This window comes from Rhea americana, unplaced genomic scaffold, assembly GCF_003343005.1.
Source record: "Rhea americana isolate MKP2758 unplaced genomic scaffold, rheAme1 scaffold_208, whole genome shotgun sequence".
Lineage (NCBI taxonomy): Eukaryota > Metazoa > Chordata > Aves > Rheiformes > Rheidae > Rhea > Rhea americana.
In genome coordinates, this window is record NW_028186239.1 from 299,012 (window position 1) to 321,559 (window position 22,548).

At 37.3% G+C, this 22,548-nt stretch overlaps 1 protein-coding gene across 2 annotated transcripts in view; it reads right to left on the minus strand.

The window, feature by feature from the left end:
• Nucleotides 1-3,078: 3,078 nt before the first annotated feature.
• LOC146596182 (putative N-acetylated-alpha-linked acidic dipeptidase) overlaps nt 3,079-22,548 on the minus strand; it is a 38,694-nt gene continuing 19,224 nt past the window's right edge. For both annotated transcript variants that reach the window (XM_085304364.1, XM_085304363.1), the window contains exons 8-19: nt 19,549-19,647; nt 18,615-18,700; nt 17,446-17,565; nt 15,976-16,058; nt 15,602-15,665; nt 14,982-15,049; nt 13,165-13,256; nt 12,262-12,352; nt 11,383-11,647; nt 10,106-10,187; nt 8,147-8,239; nt 3,079-7,132 (exon numbers count right to left, since the gene is read on the minus strand). In XM_085304364.1, the coding sequence (XP_085160490.1) occupies nt 6,943-7,132; nt 8,147-8,239; nt 10,106-10,187; nt 11,383-11,647; nt 12,262-12,352; nt 13,165-13,256; nt 14,982-15,049; nt 15,602-15,665; nt 15,976-16,058; nt 17,446-17,565; nt 18,615-18,700; nt 19,549-19,647 (1,333 nt within the window). In that variant the 3' untranslated portion in view covers nt 3,079-6,942. The remainder of the gene's footprint in view (nt 7,133-8,146; nt 8,240-10,105; nt 10,188-11,382; nt 11,648-12,261; nt 12,353-13,164; nt 13,257-14,981; nt 15,050-15,601; nt 15,666-15,975; nt 16,059-17,445; nt 17,566-18,614; nt 18,701-19,548; nt 19,648-22,548) is intronic.

A 22,548-nucleotide genomic window follows, 5' to 3' on the forward strand; every position in this document is an offset into this window, starting at 1 on the left:
TTTGAACGTTCCTGTTTTAAGCTTAATTGCAATTAGTATTTGTCCCAGTAGAAGTGGCCAAAAGATGAAATGGAGGAAGGGAAAACTTGTTTATTTCTTTACTGAAGAAGCATAGTATTACTCCTCTTTGCAATCTGTGGTTGAACTAATTCTTGGCAAGTAATGAATACTAGGGTAGCTCAAAACACAACCTAGATCAGCCAACTGGGATTCTTCCAGGCGTCATTCAATTTGAAACTTTTAAAAGTTGCAAAATTATTTCCTATATTCTTCTGCTTTGTACAGTGTGGATTACAAGCTTCTCAGGACCTAGTTTTAGTGGTTGAACTCAGCCAAATCGCTATCTCATGACGATCTCATGAGTAAAGACACAATCCCAACCCAGAAATTCTGTACAAACTTACCTGGCCCTGCACATCACTGCTAGTGGGTTCCTGCACTGTCACACTGAAGCCAAGTCTGATCCTTCTGGAAACAAGGACCTGCCCATCTGAAACTAATAATTGGTTGAAGAGAGGAAAGCTTTTCTGGGAGCCTGGACATGCTCTGATTCTCACCACACACTCCCCAAGGAGTCCAAAGGAGAGAGATCCTGTGAAAGAAATGACAGTGCTCCAAGTATCAAACCTTCCTCAAATATACTAGATTGAATCAAAAATATTCAGAAACAGCTGAAAAGACTGGTTCATGCTTCAATSATTTCACTGGGATTTTTCAAAAAAGACAGAGTTTAGAAAAGAATCACATCACTTAGGTATTCTGGTCCACATACAGCCACTGTCTTAAGCATATGGCTGGATAGCTATGTCCAAACGATAAGCACRTCCAGTTTTGTGATCTTGTTTTTCTATCATTTACCAACTGCTCATAAGCCATCACAAATTCTGAACAGCACGGACTTTTCACACCATCTCACTTGACATATACAAACCAGATGGAATTCCACCTACAGAAATTAYAAAGAATTAGCATATTGGTGTATTATTAGCATTTATATAGCACCACAGGTGTAGGCCTGGCACATAATAGACAGAAAAGTGACAAGAACTTCTGGAGATTGCTATCKAAATTAGACCTCATATGATGATAATATCAGTGGAGGTAGAGGATAAAAACAGCAACAATAAGAAAATATRAAGGGTATTTATTCATATGCCTGCATCTTTTAAAGTGGCAATGGCATCAGCAATACTGAGACCAAACCCAGTACTGAGGCTGAACCTGGAATCTCATATTTAAAACAGCAATGACCAAAAGACTTCTACCATTTGTGACACAGTTCTAATTTCCATTAGTTATAAGTTGTGGTATATTCTTACACTGCATGGATTAGCCAAGTTTATGCACTTGCAGTRTATGGTGAGCTATTTTGTTTCAGTAAAAGTGAGTATAACATACAATACAAATCTATGCTTTGAATCAGTTTGGTATGTGGTGGAGACCAGTGTAAGGAATGACTTTACTAAGCATCAWGTTTTGTGTCCCTCCTGGATCATATCTATATTTTATATATATTTGAAATTACCTGCTGATATACTGTAAGAGCATCCCTGAGTCATCTCACTCATTTCCTAGGAAGATGAGAAAAACAGCATATAAAGTCTAAATAAATTCCATTCATCCACAGAAGTTTTGCCTTGATAATGGAATKTGCAGATGCTGCTGCTTCACCTCTGTAAAGGGGAAYGAGGCACAGCAGCTCAGATGCTTCTTAAAGAGCGTGTGGACAGAGAAGCTAGAACTAAGTTTTTCAAAATAAGGAGAGGGAATAAAGCTACGTYCTCCTGTATCAGCTTCTCTCTTTTTTCTRTTTCCTCCCTTTTTTTCCAGTTTCTTCAGCTCCCTTACTTTCTTCTCTTTGCACATACTGCAAGCTCTGAAACACACAGCATAAGGAATGTAATAGCTACCCTGCATGCTAAAATACTTCCTGCGACCTGGCACATGCCCTAAAACCCACCATACATGTTACTAAACCACAAAGCCAAAGTTGTAGTATCTTGTATCTTCAGGATTGTAGTATCTTCAGGTATCCTGAAACACCTCAGAATGACCTGAGCCAAAGAAAAATGAGCCTGACACGGTAAGGTCTGAAGTACAGCATGCTTGGAATGGAAAGTCCCAACTGTGAGGAGGTAGAAGAAGCTGCTCCAAACCAAATCTCCTTTCACTATTWGCTGTCACTAAGCATTTCTGGCAAAGGCCAGAGCTCAGAGCTTTCAGACGATCAGTACGCCAAAAGGCTCATGTCTCTTTGAGTCACTTTGTGACCAAACCAACAGATCCATTGGCCTCCCTATTTTGCTTGGGTCTTTTCCTGCTGGAACCAAGGTATTATCAGCCAAGTACATAAGATAATTTCTTTCTGTGTAATAAGCAGAAATGTGTATTATTTTTACAAGCCATAGTTTGTAAATTGTAACTGGTCAGCAGCTGAGCCCCAATGGTTACTACCTAATGATAAACAGCAGGCACAAATTGAAAAAATGCAAGGTTCCATTTCGAYATAAGGAAAAGCCTTTTCACCCTGAGGGCAGTGAAGGACTGGTGCAGGTTGCCCAGTGAGTTTGTTCAGTCTCCATCCTTGAAGGTTTTGAAGACAAGACTGGATAAAGCTCTATGCAATTTGGTCTGACCTCATAGTTGACCCTGCTTTGAGCAGGAGGTTGGACTAGAAACTTCCTGAATAACTCCAAYCTGAATTATTCTATGATCGTATCATTCTGCGATATCCTTCCATTCATTACAACTTCCTGATCTTGGGACCCGCTGTTAGTCAAGGAAAAGAACAAAATTTATCCAGACTCCCTCTCTCCAGCTGTAACTAGAGCTGGCTGCTCTGCTCCACCACACTACTATCTTTAGTCCAGCAGCTGATTTCAAACTGCTTACAGAAGCAGAGATGAGCACAGGTCTAACTTCAGAAATTTTGACTACCAGTGATTAGTCTGTCTCAACTAAGCCAACACTTGAGTTAAGTCCTGTAGTGAGAGCATTCTGTTTCAGAAATGATGCAACAGACCTATGAACCAAAGTCCAAAGTTTAAACTTCAGTCAAATACGCAACATCTACATGGCTTGTATCGTGATAGCTAGAATTTATTTTAATATAGGTGTAGATCCTGTCCATCATAACCATGGGTATGCTTCCACTTCATTTGATGTACATGTCAAGTGCACAGGAGAGTCATTGTATGAAGTTCTTTGACAGTATTAACTGGTGGCCATAGGATAGGAAGTACTTTCTTCAAAGAAAAATGTTGCTTTTCATTTCATTTCCAGATACTTTAATGTTACTGCTCGAATAAGTGGTCAACAGCACTTGACAATGTTAAAGAGTGAATTTCAATTCACTGCAGAAGTCAAGCAAATACTTTCTATGTTGCTTGAAGTTCTAGCTCACTGAAAGAGAATTAGCACACAAACCTTGTACTGACTTGTGTAAGAAAGAATTTCACACTTGAGGCCTGAGTTACTAATAGATACTTCTGTGCTACCTTGATAGTTCTAACAGAGTACAGATGCTTAAAAGGTAGCTCTTGCTGTACATGGTTCTAGTTGTCAGCTCTTCCTTAGTCAACTGCCTTATAACACACATCTTGTTGCTCATTTGCCTGTTTCAATTTTTTGAGCTCTAAGAATCAATGGACTGGAAATGTTTCTCAGTGCAGTTACAAAGTTCCCAAGAACTTATTAAGAGACAGAGCTTGCAATACTGAGCAATTATTTATTTTGCCAATTTCTTGTCCCTCATTTGTGCGACAGGAGGTAGATGGCTTTATTCACTGGCATGTCAGTTGCGTTGACTTCATTCATAAATGTCAAATGAGATCCTTGCTTCTTTGTACCATCCCAGAAAATTAGTCATATGAAAGAACATTCCTTTGTGCATATACATCTTTCATTTTTGCTGGTTGTTTAAAAATCCTACAGAGGCAAATAGGAAGCAGCCAGTTGCATACGTACCCATGCAAATATTTTGTCATATGGTTTGGACAGCTTYAGTAATTAGCTACATATGCTTTGCCATTTGTTGTTGAGTATGACACTAGCCATTTTTGCCTGCAATAGTCTTTATGGAACTCAAGGCTTTATTTACTCTATAGAAAGACTTAAAATAAAAAGGGATAGAGGAAGAAGCATGTTCTTTCCAGAATTTCCCTACGAATCTTTGAAGACTAAAGAGCATCGGGCCTTTTATTTGAAAGTTAAAAACTGATCAAGATCTCTTGGGTGAATGAGCCACAATGTGTCTAAATGCCAGATGCTGCCATGCCTAACTTGTAGCTTGTGGAATTAGATGCCTGCGCTCCCTTCCTCACAGAGAGGAAGGAGTTTGAGGTAYACACTTACGAGTGCAGTTTACCACAGAATACCTATCATGTTTCCCACCATCTGTCTGTCTTCCCCTCTCTCAACAAGTCCCAAACCTGCTACAAAGATGTCTCAGCAGTTCTTGAAGAAGCTATTGTTCAGCTGCAAGTTGCAGCCTAGCATACTGAGAAGAATCAAATAAGCACTGGTTTGTCGTAACCTATATTGTAAGCTGGGGTGGTTTCCTGTAGCGGGGCCAAGAACATCCRAGATGATGCTGGATAAGGAAGATTAAGAATCATAGTGATTGTCTCAAGAGATGCCAGCACCAACTGTTAAGACTCCTCAGGACTGAGATTTTCATGMTGAAAAGGGAGATGGGCAACACACTTAGAGACTGCACGGAGCATACAGTCTTTAACCTCATGTCTCTGTTACTTAGGTGACAGGATCAGGGCTGGGGGCAAGAATGGGACTGACTCCATCTGAGGATGTTCTTTTCTTTAAAAAGTGAAGTTCTATTTGCTTTTAAAATTCAGCTGTGAAGGGTTGTGATTTGCAATGAACAGACATGCATCACAACCTACACCCATATCTGGGAGAAGGGACTGGACAGTTTGAATCCTACCTTTCCAAAACATCATTGTAAACCATTACAATACAATCAGCCTTTTGTGTGCTTTCTCTCTCTGAACCTATCRGCCCAAAGGTTTTTCTGCTTAGGGGTAAAGAGTCAACAGGAGAGAGCTTCTGCCCCCATATTCTATCCACTACAGTGGTTAGGGCACAGCTCTGAACTGTGTGTTTAAAAGAGATTTTTCTTTAAATGGATGTTGCCATACCTAGTATCACCACAGCGTGAGGTTAGAGTAACATGCTCTATATTTTGTTAGGTACTTGGCCCTGCCATTGTGTATTATCTGCCAGCTATTGCCAGAAATGTCCCTAGGAAAATTTAAATAAAATAATGCTAAGATTAAGCAAGAGATTAAAAAGCTATGTCTTCTGAGCTGAGAGAAAAAGTTGCTGAGGGAATTTATACGTTAATTAGGGAGAGAGCTCTACAATTTTGGACTCTGGTGCTTCAATTCTGGATACATCCTCCTAAGCAATGGAAAAATACTCTTTTTGAATCCAGCTAGTCAATAAAAGTTGTTCATCACTTCTCCCTCTGCAACATGGATAGTGGATTTGTGTTATCATTCCCTGGACTGCAGCAGACAAAATCATCTAGGTTAGCTTAACTGATGATCCGAACTAACCTGCCTAGTTTTGCCAGAGAGGGATTATAGACCATTGGAATGAATTGCTCCACTGGCATAAAGAGCACCTCCAGTAGCAAGGAGTGATAAAACAGGTGAAGAGAGCAATGTCTCCCATCTGCACAACTAAATTTAGTGGAAGATTATGTCTCCATAGTCTTACTCTAACCTTCTTTCATAAAAAAATAAAAATCAACTGAGAGTAACGGTGGGTGTGAGAGCATTTCCCATTATCTGGTTAGCCAGATTATAGCATGAGAAAGACTAACAGTCAAGTAAAATAACGACTTTAATTATATTCACTTGCCTAAAGGGGTTTAATGTAAAGAGATGAGAAAAATTTATGAATAAGTGAGGTGCTACAGAGACATAAGCATCTGCCGGGACACTGAAATCCACCAGATCATGGGACAGTCTTCTAAGAAATGGTGGAAGCCTCAGCTGAAATGGCAGGTCAAGTTACACAAAAATATTTGCAGAGCAAAAGCTGAATAACCCTCCAGTGACAAAACATTGTATGAACTGACTTCTCTGAAAGTGTTCTCTGTCTGATCTCAGCTGTCCGGTGCACTGCTTTCAAGCAGTAATAAGAATAAGCYGCAGGCCAAAGCAGAAATACAGAGTGTAGAAAGATGGTAATAATTTGGTGTTCTTTCATAGTAAGAGTATAATGGATTTTCTTTGCTTCTAATTGTCTTCATATTAAAAACGTCTTGATATGGACAAGGCATGATAAGAGTAGATTTTCGATGAGAGAATAAAAGTAGGTCTTCATCTTGAAAGATACGTTTTGTGAGATCACTTTGTGGCTGACAAGATGTATTCCCATGTCTTTACCCTGGTGACTAGAAGGCTTCTTGCTTAATTTTATTTGCAAACAACTGTAAGACCCAGCATGTGAGGAGAAGAACATCATTAACTGAATTCTGGGCTGACGGCCCAAAACTTGTTATTATTGTTACACATCCTTCACACTGTGCGTGACAGTCTTCCCATCTTTTTGCATGAAACTTCTGTTTTCCTATAAGCAATGTTATAAAAATTAATCAAGCTAGCTAAATAAAAAGCTCTGAAAATACACCCAATGGTTAACAATTCTTAACATATTAAGCGGAGAGAAAACATGATTTTTTTTTTAATGTAGATTCTCACTTCAGAAGTTATGTAAAGCTTGGGCTCATTTAATGGAGAATATTACCTTGTTATCATTGTTAAATGCATTCCACTTGGGTATACTATTTGCAAAGAACACGACTTGGTTTTTGTGTTCTTGTAATAATCCTCCTACTGTTTTTAAATGCTTTGTTTCCTCAAACTGTCATATATAGTCTTTCATCGATGCTGATATTGCTGATGCTGCTGATGCTTATGCTGCTTCTTTCAGTGTCTCTGCTGCTGCCTGCACAGTGAAGGCTGCAATGGAAATCTGCCTCTTTACTTCTTCCCAGGCTTTACGTTGATCAACTTTGCTTTTAATGTCAAATACGGCATCATAGATTCCTGGGAATGATTCTCCTGCATACTTATTATGGCTGCTTGGAGCAAAGATGACATGTCTGTAGGGAAGTAGAGAAAAAAACAACATTCTGCATTAGGAAAATCAAATGTATTATTTTTTTGAATAAATTTAAYCTGTATCAGCTGTCAAATTCTTGACACTGAAGGTGCAGTAAGATTCTTATACTGATAGTACCCATAATCTATGAAGCAAGAAAATAAAATATAAGCTACGCCATTYCGTATGAATTCAAAAATTCTGTAGCTAAGAATACTTGAGATAAAACTGACTAAAGTATTTTTCCTTTGCCTTGCCTTGGATGGAAGGGAAAGGTAAAAAGGCCAGCTGCCTTTCTCACAGACATACACACATTCTCTGACAGTTAAAGGCATGTTTTGAGGTAAGAAAGCTGATACTTTAACRAGAAACTTCTCAACAGATATTTTTATCAGAAGTTATGAGAAGTATAAGGATTGTAAATCTGAAGCTCACTTGCTGGAGGTACTTTTTAGTGGAAAGACTGCTGTTTTGAATTATGCACAGTGCGAGAAGGACCAAAAAGCTAGACTTGACTATTCTGCCTYTCAAGAAAGATTTATTTCTTGAACTGGATGAGAGAACTACTGAATTCACTTCAGTGTTAYTGAAGTATTTCACTTTATAGTGTATTTGCTAGTATGGCTATTCTGCTATAATCAGTCAAATTTTAGATGTTCTAACTATACTCTATTTTTCTTTCAAGTCACARTAACTTCCTAAATATCCTTTACCCCTGAAATGATTTGAACTGAGTTCAGTGCCAAACTTCTAGATCTATCAGAAGCCCACCGAAATCACTGGAAATGGATGTACTGATCCTTATAGGCTTCTGACAAGATTCTTTTGCATTCTGTACAGTATATCTTACTGGAATTTGCTCTAACATTGTTTTCCCTTTTAAATCTTATTTCTCCTATTTACCTACTTTTACTATGTTGAATAGAATCATTAYAATTCCATCGAGGGACCTGTAAATCATAAAGGGATTCTCATAAGGTACTCAGACAGAAAGTGAAAAACAAGCATTCCTTACCTGTAGAATGGCCTGCCAGGCAGTCCAAGAGGATCAATGAAAGCCCTTTCTAGAAACATTAGCTGATCATTTAAAGATCTGACAGCAAGTATACTAAAAAGAAGATAACAGAGGAACTTGTTAGCTGCGAAGTGTTCAGTCCATTTTCATCCTGTGCCAGAGCACTGACAGCTCTGGATTTATGAAAGTCTAAGACATTGAACTTCAAGTGTAGCCCACAGAAGACAGCCCATGTCAGCCAACCTGCACAACAGTATTACACTGATCTAGACTGTGAGACTGATTTATAACCTGGAAGTTTCCTATAACTGTTTTTAAAGGACAAGCAATAGTGTCAAAGAAAACAGATTTATCAGATATTTTCTCTCACGCCGTATCTTACTYCTGGATCTCCTTTTCATTAGTGTACTTAGGTAGGCCATTCTTTTCTATGACAGGTTTTTAAAGACCTGATTTTCCACAAATCCAGGTAACACCATATCACCTCAAAATCACTTCAAAATTTCCTCTATAAAGTCACATTTACTTTTATGTAGAACCACATCATCTGAGAAATCTTGTGATGTTAGAATCATCCTTTGAGTCATCCAAGAATTGCTTTTTTCTGACTGCACAGATCATAAATTCCCTAGAGCACAGACCATCTGTGTCTGTGTGCTTTGAATAGCTCTAAGCATAGTAATGATGTTCAACAAATAAAAGAACTGTTAAGAAGAATGTGCTGAATGCACACGGATTTCTTAGTCTATACCCCAAGCAACTTAAGACTGAGGTAAAATTTATATCACTGTAAGCCTAGAGTACTCTACTATTATCAATGAAATTGCTTCAAATTTACATTASTGTAAATGGAAGTAGAATCTGGTATATATATCTACTGATATATTTTAGTGGTCCAGAAAAATAAACAGATTGAGATTTACATAGTAAATCAAACATATAAACTTTGATAACTGACAGGAGGTACAKATTCAAAATAAGCAAGATAGAAGAGATCAGAGAGGACATGGAAATTTGTAAATGGAACATAAACCAGAAACTGGCTAAATAACTGTAGCGTTCTAGTTATAAAGACAAATTCTCTGCTCATCAAAATGAGCCTTTCTGAAATAATACAATGCGCTATAAATGTACTATAAATATGAAGCCCATATAAACATCTATCCATGAGGAAACTACTGTAAATTCATTTACCTTTAAATTTGTCACCATCAGAAAGATGGTTCTTATTCTCACCTTCCACATGGGAAAGCACACAGCTAAATCTGATTATTCCCAAGAAATGTAACTATAAGTACACATATATAGAAGGWAGTTTGGTTTCTCATTCTGGGCATGGCCTACAGAGACTAAATTAAGAATTGAGTCAAAAGCTAATAAGGACTTTTAGCACAGGTGATGCATAGAATTTCTGTAAAGCTTGTAAAAAAAACCCCTGACAATACTACAGTCATGGTGGGGTTATTCTCTGCATTAAGTAGTACCAATATCTTCAGAATTACAGAGTACTGACAACTGAAAGTCTATGTGTTTTCTTTAATGATAATCTTGTCATAAAACCCTAGGACATTTTCTGCAGTTGTAGGAACTGACACACCCGAGCTGGCTCTGCTTGTGCTGACCAACAGTCTCGTCACATCATGTATCCTCATAGAGCTAAGACCTGTCAAGAATTGACACTAATTAGCTCGGGCACTCTTCAAAGATAACACAGCTAGATTCCCAGGCTCTACAGTGTCTCAAATGTCCACACTCAGATGTTCTATACTTCTGCATTTTGTTTCATGGAGTAACTAGACCCTTAAAGACAATACTCCATAAGGACTTCAAATGGAACAAATGACTGACAGCTGTTTGTCACCAAGATTATTTGTGGAACTAAATGCAAGGAGACTATGATCTGTGAGCCCAGAGGACTATAAAAATTACTTGGCTGGAAAAAATAAATGTTCATCTTACTTATTGACATCTATTTGCTGCAGACGCTGATGAAAGTGAGCAGCAACTTCTGAAAAATTCCTCACAGCTGAAAAGAGAGCATCTGGAGAGAGCAGGACAGACGTATTTAACTTCATATTCTGAAGAAATCATTTAATAAATCAAATTCTTCAAATTAAAACTACTTATCTTTCACTGTGGTCATGATCTGATGGTTCTTAATTAATGAAAAACAAAATCAAATGAACCCCACATTCCACATTAAAGAGTARATCTATGTGATCTTGTGTAAAACCTTGCCTTGGAGAGAACAGAAATTAGTTTTTCTGTGAATACTGTTATTTACTACTAAATTCTGAATACTTAAAGAAAGTAAAGCACAGATTGCCAGAACTGGATTATTCAAGTAGGTGTAGGTTTTTACAAAGCCCAACAGGAGCGATCAAGCAGAGTGAATGGGGATGTATGTGTGTGTGTTCATATCTGTAATAGTTATTAGTAGTCCAATAAGACTGAGCAGTACATAATTTTGACAGTACAATATACTACAATAAAGAGGACGTCTCTTATGAGATAGGTTGTGAATCCTTATTATCTGAATAAAATTTCACATGCCAGCAAAAGATCTTTACTGCAGCGCAGGGATGGACCATGCCTGCTTGTCCAAGCCTTCMGTCAAACATCTCATGAGGCTTGCAATTGCCATCACTTAACTGAAACCATAAACTGAAATCATGAGAAGCTCTAACTGGATATAAGTAAATTTTTTTTCACTCTGAGTATAGTCAAGCACAGTTGCCCAAAGAGGTTTTGCAGTCTCTATCTTCGGAGGTTTTCAAGACTGGACTAATAAAGGTCTGAGCAACTGTGTTTTTGAGTTTCGAGCAGGCTGACCTAGACGACCTTCTAAGATTTCTTACAGTCTGAATTATCCTATGATCCTATGACCAGAATCGAGAGAAATATCCAGCATCAAGAGCTGGAAAGAAGTGTGACTTTTGCAGGGACCAAAAAAATGTATCTTGCTAGCAACATGGATGTATGATGCACAAGTCATTTAACATGTGGCTGCATCTCACTGTTAGCTCTACAAGGCAGTGGCATAGTTTCCACACTAGTATACTAGTGATCTAAACATATTCAAATTTCAAATTATTTGAGAATATGGCTCTTGTTTTATTCACTGTTCACACTGCACAAGGCACAAGTAAGTACCAGTTCATGACTAAGACTTACGTATTCAGATAAGGCACTGCTAGCATTAACAAAAGAGGATTGTGATGAAAGATTGTACGTACCAAAGGATACACTGTATGTTGACAGCTCCTCTTCATGACTCTTTGACAAATTATAGATGATGTAAGCATAATTGCTCACAGCTGCTGCATAATCTCTGCAGTCAAAAGGAAGGACAACGGAGCTGGCCAATTCGAACACCAGCCCTCCCCGTACCTGAGCTACTGTCAGATGATTCTTGAAAGTGGGATCATAAAACTTCTCCACAATTTCATAGGTTTCATAGATACTGTGGTAAACTGGATAGCTGCTATATTTTTCTACATTCTGAAACAGAACAAACAAAACCAAACAAAACTATTATTAAGGTCAGCTGTGAACATTTCAGCTTTGCTTGAAAACCTTTGCTGTGAGATTCAAGGCACTGTAAAGTTAAGTGTTCAAGTCACACTAATACTCTCTAGCCACTACAGAAAGTAAAGTAGTTCTTCTCATTTGACTTTCTGTAGTGGCTAGATTGCCCCTCGTACATTTCTGAGTTGGTCTCATCTCATTGYGCGCTGCAAAGTCAAACCTATCTTCATCATAATAAAAGAACCACTGCCGAATTCAAAGATTCATAATTCTTCTTAAGTCATTCATAAGCTATCATAAGCCACTGATAAGCCTTCACCAGCCACAGGCAGTTCTGAGCACATCCATTTATTCTAAGCAAAAGTCCTTTATCTTCCATTTGATAACATTCTGTTCTAAGTTGACCATTATTCCTATTTATTAAAAAATTGTGCTGTAGTAGTACTTAACAGCTGGGACTCCACTCTGGCACACTGAACAGAACCAATAATGATACTCTTGTTCCAAAAAGCTGGCAATCCAAACAGCTGAATTACAGTTGATGTTATTCAGACTGTTACAGGGGAAACATAAAGGCACAGACTTACCCAGTTTTTACTGTAACGGGCTCTGCCAGAAGCGATGCCAAGCCGTTGAAAAAAGACCTCAAAGTCATTGCCAGAACCTAGTTTATTTATTCTTTAACAAGAAAGAGGAAAATGCCTTGAATGACACTACTTAAAGTTTAATTTTTAGTATGTTTCCAAGCAGTGTAGTAAGTTATTTATTCTCTAGTCTCAGTCACTATAAAGCCATTCTCCGGCATGCATTTTCTGTTAGCATTCCATAAATTCCCTGTGACACCTACATTATATGCATCTCTTACTAACTGTCATATTCTCAGAGGCCAGCCTCGTAGCAGAGAAATCAAACACTCAAGAGGACAATTTGACTCGCTATCTTTAATCACTGAAAAGACCCAATGTCCTTTCTTCTGCTGCACTACCATCATCCCCAGGCTCTCAACTCAGAAAAAAACAAAACAGTACCCATATTAACTCCATATAAGAGAATCAGTCTCCGAGACTGTGTAGAGTACTCCTGGTAATTCTGAAGGATAATGTTGTAAATACCTGCCCTGTATGCTCTCAAACTACCCAAAATCAGAGGCCTTCCAGGAAATCAGAAGTAAGTGCAACAGAAAGCTGCTATGTTAGCATCTATTTAGCCTGCCACTGGTTTGTGCATACTAGCCTGATGCATCTAAACTTTATAAACTGCATCAACACTTTATTTTTCATACATAAAGCCTCCTGATCATATTACAAAGGCAATTTCACAAAATTATTGTACAATACCATAGCTCAACTGCAATAAAGAAAACTTTGAAATTTATACCAGCTGAGAATGTTTCTTTTAAGTACTCAGTTTTTCAGGTGGATATTTTTTAAAAACCCACACTCTCTAAGCTGTAACAACTTCTGCCRTACCCTTTTTCTTCTGTCACTGACCTGGGGACCTCTTTATATTCGCTCGATGGATTTTTTTCATACCAGCTCTCATATAGAGATCTGCCTTCAAATCCCTCATCGGGACTCGGTATCTAGAAAAAATGTATTGCAACAAAAGACAAAAAGTACAGTTTTAAATATTACCAAGCAACAAATCTACATCCTGCCATCACTTCAAGACTATAGCTTAGAATAATGACTAAGTCATAAACTTAAGTCCCTCAGCCTTTCTGCATTTCCCCTTAAACATTTCAAGTGCACAGCATTTTTCAGAGSAATCATTTATTTGTTAAAAATATGCAGTTTTAGATGGCAAAAAGCACAGGGAAAGCAAAACATGTCAAGTCAATTATTTCCTATGTGAAATATTCATATTATTCTTTATGAGATTTTCAACCATTATATTTAAGTATTCAATATGTAAAAATCCACAAAAGGAAAACTTCTTGTTTCACTTTGGCAGAAAAATTCAAACTATTTTGTCTTTGTTTAATTCAAAACTGATTCTTCAKTTTTTTAGTTCAGGCAAATGATTTTCATGGATTCAGTAGTTACCTTAGAAGAGCAAAACATAGAATAGTTGTACAGTTGTCAGTACGGCTGCTACAGAGATACAAAAATCATCATCAAGTTAATTCCTACCACTATTTTCAGATAATTCTTTAGATTACTGAGCAGAATAAGCACTGTAGGTATTTTTTTCTTCTGTCTTCTTTAATGACAGGCAGTTTTCTAATTATTACTCAAGAATAGCAATCAAAATAAAAATAATATATTTATCTGTTTTGGCCATGAAGCTAATTGTTCACAGAATAGTGTTAATGCATTTTGCCACAGATTAGTTTAAGATGGGATCATGAAAGACCTACTTCCTGATCAGAATTCTTTGCAGACATTAGCTACCAACAGACTGTGGTAACATGCATTTGTCAGCCTATGCTATTGCTCCTTAGCTTTACAAAGGTTTATCAAACCACGTTTATTGGCATTTAGGTCAACATTTTAATGATTCTTGGCGTCCAATTTGAGACTCTGCAGATCTGATTTTCTGACAGTTTTGAACACCTGAACTCAGTTCCCCTATTACCATGGGAACTGTGGGTGACCAGCACTTCTGTTGTTCAAGACAGAAATATCTTCAGCAGGGCACCTAATTTTAACAGATACAAATTTTATTTATTGTTTTCCAATTGCAAAAAACGATTATTCCAAATTTTTACAGTTCCTTTACTTTTGAACCAGGCTAACAGCAGCTTCCAAGAAATAACAAATTATTGACCTTGGAAAAGAAGATGGGTGAATATATACAGCAGATGAACACAGATACAGTAAACACACAGAACACACAGAGTAGTTGAAGATAAATGCATAYATATTTATACACACAGATATATATATAAGACACACACACATAAAAGACCAATTAAATATTCCTGAATAGATGTCTCCAATGCAGATTGAAAGACTGAAGAAAATGCCAAATTAAAAGGCTTATTAGTGCCAGCCTCTAAGATCCACTCTTAGTACAAGGAGCATCTTGCATGCAAGAGAGTCAGGTTATTTGCTAAGAATTACTTGGCCATTAACTTAAAAAGAACGGTTGCAGTTATAAAAGAAAACAATATCTGACATCGCATTTTATACACAGATGCCCATCCAATAAGTGAGTACCAAACATCCCTGCTGGAACCGAGTCCTCAAAGGCCTAGTTCTGCACTTATTTCACAGACTTGACTCATTCATGCCACATATAAGCAGGTGCCAGTGAAACAGATAAATAGAATTTGATATGGCTGGTTGATAATTTCAAGCATTACCTCTTTAGTCAGGCTGTACACCAGTTTGTACATCAGCGGTGTGCAATCTACTCTTAGTGTGTAGTTTCCTGAAAAAGAAGAAAAACTATTTATACCAGGAAGCAAGTTCAACTCATTTTAGACCTTGCACCATTRTTTGTAAATAACAAGGGGACTGGAGGTATACAATCACTACCAGAAAGAAGCTGATTCTCCCTCTTCCCTATGTAGAAGGGCTCTCCTGATTCACTGTAGTCAGTGCATTTGTACTGGTTTAGGATGAATTATAGTCCAGCTTCTGAAGCAACCGTTAYGCTGACTACCCACATTATGAGAAGAGAAGCTGACTCTACAGAATTTACAGAGGTGCTGACAGGGGCACAGCCTTTGTTCTCTCCCTCACAGCTTCTTGAATGGTGTAGTTATTGCAATGTACTTCCCCTATGCAACATGAAATATCTGAAGGGTACTTACAATTCAGGTTATTGTTTCCCTATGTATGTACTCCTGGACTAATGCAATGATATTATCATGTTGAACCTTTCATGTTGAACCTTTCACAGATCTCCAAGCCAAACAGACTCACAGTCATCTGTATATACCATCTCTATTGCTGTAAAATGCAAGTCAAGACTATATACCTTCAATGGAGGAATCTGCATTAATATAAGCCACTCCTCGTGCCTGTAATACTTTGGCATTTTCCTATTAGAAGAAAAGAAGAAAATGTTGATGAACTTTTTTGCCTCAGAACTTTTTTCACATTTGCAGGAGTAAGTAACAGCTGTTTCAGAAAAAGACATCCTGTAGGCAGTAATATATTCTGGCTATTTAGTAAGGAAACTTGTGTATGTGTGGAGTGGGGGAGGGGAGGTATAATAGAAAAAGAAAGAAAGAGAGGAAAAAAAGAAGAGAGAGACAGAGAGAGACTGAGCAAACTGAACTTACCTCTCTGATACAGATTTCTTAAAGATCTGCTCTGTGAAAATTTCTCTATGAATGCTTATTGTTTTACCTCAGCCCACTCTGTCGATCCTAACAAGCCAAATTCCTCTGCATCCCAACTTGCAAATATCACTGTTCTCCTTGGCCTCCATCCTGCAATAAAAGACTACAAAAAATGTATTACAGAAATAGAGACTGCCTGGTATATACTGATAACTAACATGAAAACAAATGTCAGTTTGGAGGGCTCATCTTTTACCCTGACYTGTCGAGATAGAGCCAATAGACAGACAGACAGATAGCAGCAATGAAATTTTCTAGAATTCAAAACCATGGACAAAAAAAAAGTACGTGCTTGTGTGTGAATTCTTGAAAGAACACTTTTCTGTTCCTTCCATTCAGTTAAACTCAGTAAACATTTTAAACTGATGTCTAATATAACAGAAACATTTTTTAATATGTTTCATTTCTATTACTGTATTTCTTTGATCTGTTTCTGAAACGCTGGATTTAAAAACCTAAAGGAATTCCCTGTAACTTTGACATATCACATTCCGAGTGGAGATCTTTCACTTCAAATTCTGCATTTGATTAAACTCAGGCAAAATGGAACTGGCTATATTAGCCAGCATCTTCATCTTTACTCAGATTTCTTTGAGGTTATCGGTGTCTTTTTGATCTTTTGGTCCCCTTTTTTTTCCTTCTTTTTCCTTTTCAACTTGGTTTCCAAAGACACTGTTTCTCATGATATCCAATAACAAGGTGGGAATGGAAATGAAATGAAATGCCAATAGTTTTTAAGTGCAACGAGTAAGCAAACAAAACTTCTACAGCTTGGTGTTTGAGTCATGTCAGAGTTTCTTTCCATGGCATGTAAAGTGGTAAGACAGCATTTACTCTGACAGTAGAAACCTGGTACACTTGACATTTGAACCTATTCTAATATAACTAGGCACTAGGTATTTCAAAACTATTATTTTCTACTATGTTTATACAGCTCATTTTCTGCATTACATCAACATGCTTCACTTGTTCTGGGGTCTATCTCCAAAGTACATTCAGATGATCTGAATGTTGCTCTTCCAAAGCCGCAGTCTGCCAAGGTRTCAACTTTAAGGGACCACTGAAGCATGCAGTTTGACCAGCCTCAGATACACAGTAACTAATTATACCTGAATGGCATATTTATTTCACTGTCTTCCCCACATATTCTGTGTGGTGTTTTATTTTGTTTTTCAAGTGTACTTTCTCTTGAATAGAACTACTGCACAGATACAAAGGTTGTAACTGGAACTGCAATTAATAGGTGCRGAACACCATGCTATTCCAGAGATACACTATTGGATATGATGCATACAATAGTTATAAACTTGTTAGTGATAGCTAAAGTAAATATGTTAAGTTAGYAATTTTCATTTCAAGGCCTTGACTTTGCAGAACATACAAGCATGTCTTTAAGTATATGCTCGAATATTAGAAAAATCAATGGATAAAGCTGAAAACAGTGGTTTTGGTGTGCTTTATTCTTTAATTACATTACCTTCCTTTTTTAGTTTTCCAAAGCTCCTCACAATCTCATGAACCACAGCTGCCCCACTCTGAGGATCAATGCCACCAAACACCCAAGAATCACGGTGGCCTCCCAGGATGACATATCTGTCTAGAGAAATTAATTATAGATGTTTATTTAAAGAAATAATTTGTTTAAAAAAAAGATTTATTTTAAACAAATTATACTATAGTAATGTTAATGGGAAGTAATTTCTAATCATCTATGTAGGTGTCAGATAACAAACTTAACAGTTTATAACATACATAACGAATGGCAGAAGACACTTTAAATCTCCAAAGACATTTTTCTGCATTTTAAGTCAATGTTAAAGAACCTGTCAAATGCAGTAACTTGATCTCATGAGAYTTAAAATAGTCTAAATGCCAGTTCCTCTGAAGACAGGAGCATCTTGTCACATTACACAATAGAATGTAAAGGTGACCARCTAATTMTATTTGTTCACCATGCCAACTTGCAACACTGAAGTATGCCAAAGGCAGTGTTTCTCTGAATATAGTACACAGTCAATTATAAAAAAGTTGTCAAAAATATGATGGAAATGTGATTAATATGACAAAAGACAGACCAGATCTCTGTGATACTGTAACATGGTAACAGTTGTGTTTCAGGTAATAGGCAAGTATTGCAGTCAGATTAAATGATGTTATTATCCTAAAGATGTCTTCAGGTCTGTTTTTTAGGTTATAAAGATCACTAAGATCACTATGATTACAAGAGACTATAAGACAATTAACAAATCAATAGTGCTGGAAATTATATCTTCAGATAGAATACAAAATCTTTACAGACTTGTGCTGTTCTCCATTTCCATTTGTTTTTTGAACTTCTGCAGCTCATAATACTATTCCAGATTACCAGGGAAAAATATCCACTTAAGAATATTCTTTCAGTTGCAGTTACTTGCCTGAAGACAAACTTTTCTGTCTAGGTTATGACTCCCTCTTGAAACTCAGCATTTATAATAAGTGCTGATGTACCCTATGAAAACTGGGGTAGTAAATATTTCAACAGAAATGCTCATGTAGTGCAGCTATCTCAGAGAAAAGGCCCTTTGTCATTGCCCCCTCTGTAACTATTACTAGATGTATCTAGAGATCACTGCACACCCATGAAACACAGAAGACAAGTTACTTTACCTGGTTCCACSGTTCCTCTGATGGTTCCGATCACATTGTAAATCCTTGTTACTTTGTTGTTACTATGAATGTGCATTTTCACCTTCCTAGTAAGAAATCAAAGTGAAAATCCACCAGATTAGCTAACAAAACATCTGGTACTTTTTAGAAGTATATAATATAAATTGTTTGTAATGGAAGAATTTTAGTCAAATTTATCCTCCATCAAACCAAAGTAAATCTGAAAAGATTCCTCTGCAACTTTTCTGGATTTATACTTGTGCAACTGAGATCAGCATTTGGTCACTGAAAACACTGTTATTGATGTCAGCAAGATTTATATTGGATAAGAAGCTCAGAACTCCAAACTGAAAAAGAATATTTTGCTAGTAGACTGTTTTTAAATTTAGGAGAGTAAAAGAACAATGAAATGGTTCATATGAAGTCAAAATAATAGTTCAACCAATACTGAAATAGCTAAACTTCAGTCCTAATCTGTAATCACTAAATCAGTTTAAATACAATCTGAAAAAAATATTACATTTCAGTTAGAGCACTTGTTTTCCAGAATAATCTAACTTGTAGATTTACATTGTTTTATTTAAGGCAATAGTTAAGACCAAAAGCTAGAGACTCGCATAAATTAAAAGAAGACTACGTACCAAAATCAAGTCTCACAAAATATCCAGGCTCACTGAAGAGTTTGTCAAAGTCTAGAAGCTTTCCAAATGAAGCTTGTTTCAAGATCTGCTTGAATCTAAAGCAATTCATATATATCCATCCAATTAGATGTAAATCTGCTGAAGCTTTGCACTGAGTTCACTTCAGCACAGGAAACAGTCAGAATCAAAAAGATGATTTGAGTAACACCAACCTTCTATCTTTGGTCAAATTCTATTGCTGTAGCTCTATTTCCCTGACTCTGAACACATTTTCCTTTTGAAGAAAAACTGACCTTGTAGAATAATTTGTTGTGAAACCAGGACCAATGTTGTAAGATACATTCAAACTTCCTTTCCAGCTACTGTGTGGTGGTGCAGGTCCTCCCATGTTACTATGAGGAAAAAATACATATACGAGTATCAGTTACAGTGTCTTGCAATAGCAAAAAGCATCGGAGAGGAACCAGAACGAAWTTTTTCAGGTCTCATATAAAACAGACCAAAATGATCTGATAAAGTATATTTCCTTTACTGCAAATACGTATTTCAGTCAAGCTTTGTTTCATGTAAGATTTCAGCATGTCTTCAAGCTCTCAATATATTTTTATGTAAGAATATGACTGCATGAAAAACTAGAATTTATGACTTCTCATGACAAAAGTGAAAGTAAGAACCCTGCACCTTTAAAGGGTTTATATTTCATTCATAATTCTTAATCCATAATTCATTTCATTCATTATTATACAAGAGGTATAATTATTTACAACTTAAGAGTATTAAAGAGAGCTATCTAGCTACCCCATAGTTATACATATTAATCTTCTATACAACTACTAGTTGGCGGTGGAAAAAAATAATTTAAACTTATACTTTTATTACTATGAGCAATTATCTTCATAACAGTGATGAGTGTAAAATTTGGAAGAAAAGAGAGTTTGGAGACATATTAGTCAATAAAAGTCTGGGAGGAAATGTGTTACAGTGTTAATGAACACAAGACATGAAAATTCATGACACCAAAGACATTAAAATTCTGCCTTATATGCAAATAAGTAGCTTCAATTTACTTCTCAGGAAAACTTGCATATAGAACCAGAGTAGAATTTCTTTTCCAAGAATGCAAGCCTAAAACAATGCAAAGAATTGTTATATGGAAACCTTGAAACAGGCAATTTTACCCACATTCCCAGGAATTATTATACCTTTGATATTTCTGTTGATACAAAAACTTTACTTTAATAACAGGTAAGTTTGTTTATTGAGTGTACCAGTTGATCTAGATGCTAAAAAATTCAAATGCTAAGATTCCTCAGCAAACAAGAATTGTATGTATCCTCCAGCAGGGGAAAAACCTCTTCTATCAACTGAAGAATCAAGGAATGTTCCACAGTAAAGGAGCTGAAAGTCCTGAAAGTCAGTAGGATTGAGACACCTTTGACATTTTAGCCCAAATTTGCAGAAAGACTTTTAGGCACCACTCCCAGTACTATCCACAGAAATCAATGTGATACTTGCATTTTGCTACAGAATTAATGAGGCAAAGCTGGACATCTCCAAAACAGATTGACAACATGCTGTATATGGATTTAAAAGGAGGAGATACAACTTAAATACCTAAATCTTCCTGGGCAATACAGAAAACTGACTCGTTCTTTTCTTTAAAATATAGGGAGGCAAGAGTAGAAGCTGTTTACTGGTTTAATTACTCATTGGCGTCTATCTTTACTTCTGGCATCTTTTCTGTGGCTAACCATGTATTTTGTATTAAATCTACTGGAAACAATCCAAAATAACATATGGATGAGAGACCAGAGCTCCTTTGCCACTCCCTCCCTTTCTCATCAGAAGAAAGACTAGACTCTCTCTTGCTTATTCTCTTTCCACTTTTATGAATCTTGCACCCTAACTGCTCACTGGTCCATCCCAGCCTGGCAGTCAGAGAACTCTCCTGTAAAGTCTAAGTTCTCTGTGGATTTCTTACTTCCAGGGCCAAGGGATCTCCCAGTTCCAAAGAAAGACAGGACAAGAAAGATGATGTGAGGAAGTAGCTGTTCACTGTGCTAGGTTATGTAATTAAAGGYTAGTTACCAGGGACACAAAGGCCCAGAAAGGATCGGGAAGATCAGAAGAACAATGACAGACAAGGTAACCAGTGAAAACAGAGTACCCAAATGGGCTGCTCCTAAAGCCATCATAAGAGAAGGATCAGCCCATTGTCCAYGGTGTGAAAGCCGTTAAGATGAATCAGCTAGAGAAACTCTCCCCAGAATACCTTGCAGATGAAGGGGATTATTGCCTAAAGGGGTACCAAACTCATCATGATATGCAGAGAACATTTTGGGATTATGTAAAATCCATGTTTTAAGGGAACTGYGGGGATGTGCAAGATTTATCACGGCTGTTTAGAGGAAGGAGCACAGACAGGAAAAGGAAGGATCAGAGTGGACTGGGCAGGAACAAACATAGGAAAACAGAGGAGAAACAGTCCATCCAAGTGTAAACAGCTGTTGAATACACTTGTTTGGCCATGCCCTATGCCTAATCATCAGAGTCTGTCCTCTTTTCATTAAATTATATTCCTAACTAGTTTTCTAGGGGGTGCTCTCTACTCTGCGTATACGTGCGTGTGGCGAGAGGTCTAAAAACTGGAGAAGGGGCCACAAGTCAAAGGGTCCTATAAGTCTAGGGGCCAGCAACTGGAGGGCTGTGTGTTTCCTTGGGAACTTCAATCCTGTGTATGTGCAAGTAGGTACGTGTAATTCGCTAGCAAACTTCAAGACAGAGAAGCTCGTGAGTAGAGTAACAGGTCTAGGAAGGTCTAGGAGCAAACTACTGGAGAGATTATAGGTCTTGGGGGCAGTTACCAGAGAGACCAGAGGATCCAAGTATCTATAACTGAGGAGACCACAGACCATATGCTTGGACCAACTACCAAATAGATCTGTTTGTGTTTTTGTGTGTGTAATAAGAAGTGGTTTGAATAYTATCAACTAGAGTGGGGCTGCAAACCTTGGGAACTCATACATCCGGGACCGGCARCTGAGGAGACCAGAGGCTTTGGGACTAGCTACTGCATAGACTAAGTGTCTAAGGCCAACTACTGGAGTGAAGCATACTATGTGCATAGACATATATGTGTGCATACGTATTTATATTCAGCTAGCTGACTTCAATTCTGATTAGCCCGAGAGGACAAGCAGGATTAGGCTGTCCATGCTGTTAGTGTTTGTGTGAGTGCTGTACGTTTATTTGAGTCCTAGTAAGGCAGTTTTCTGTTTGTGTTGATCTATATG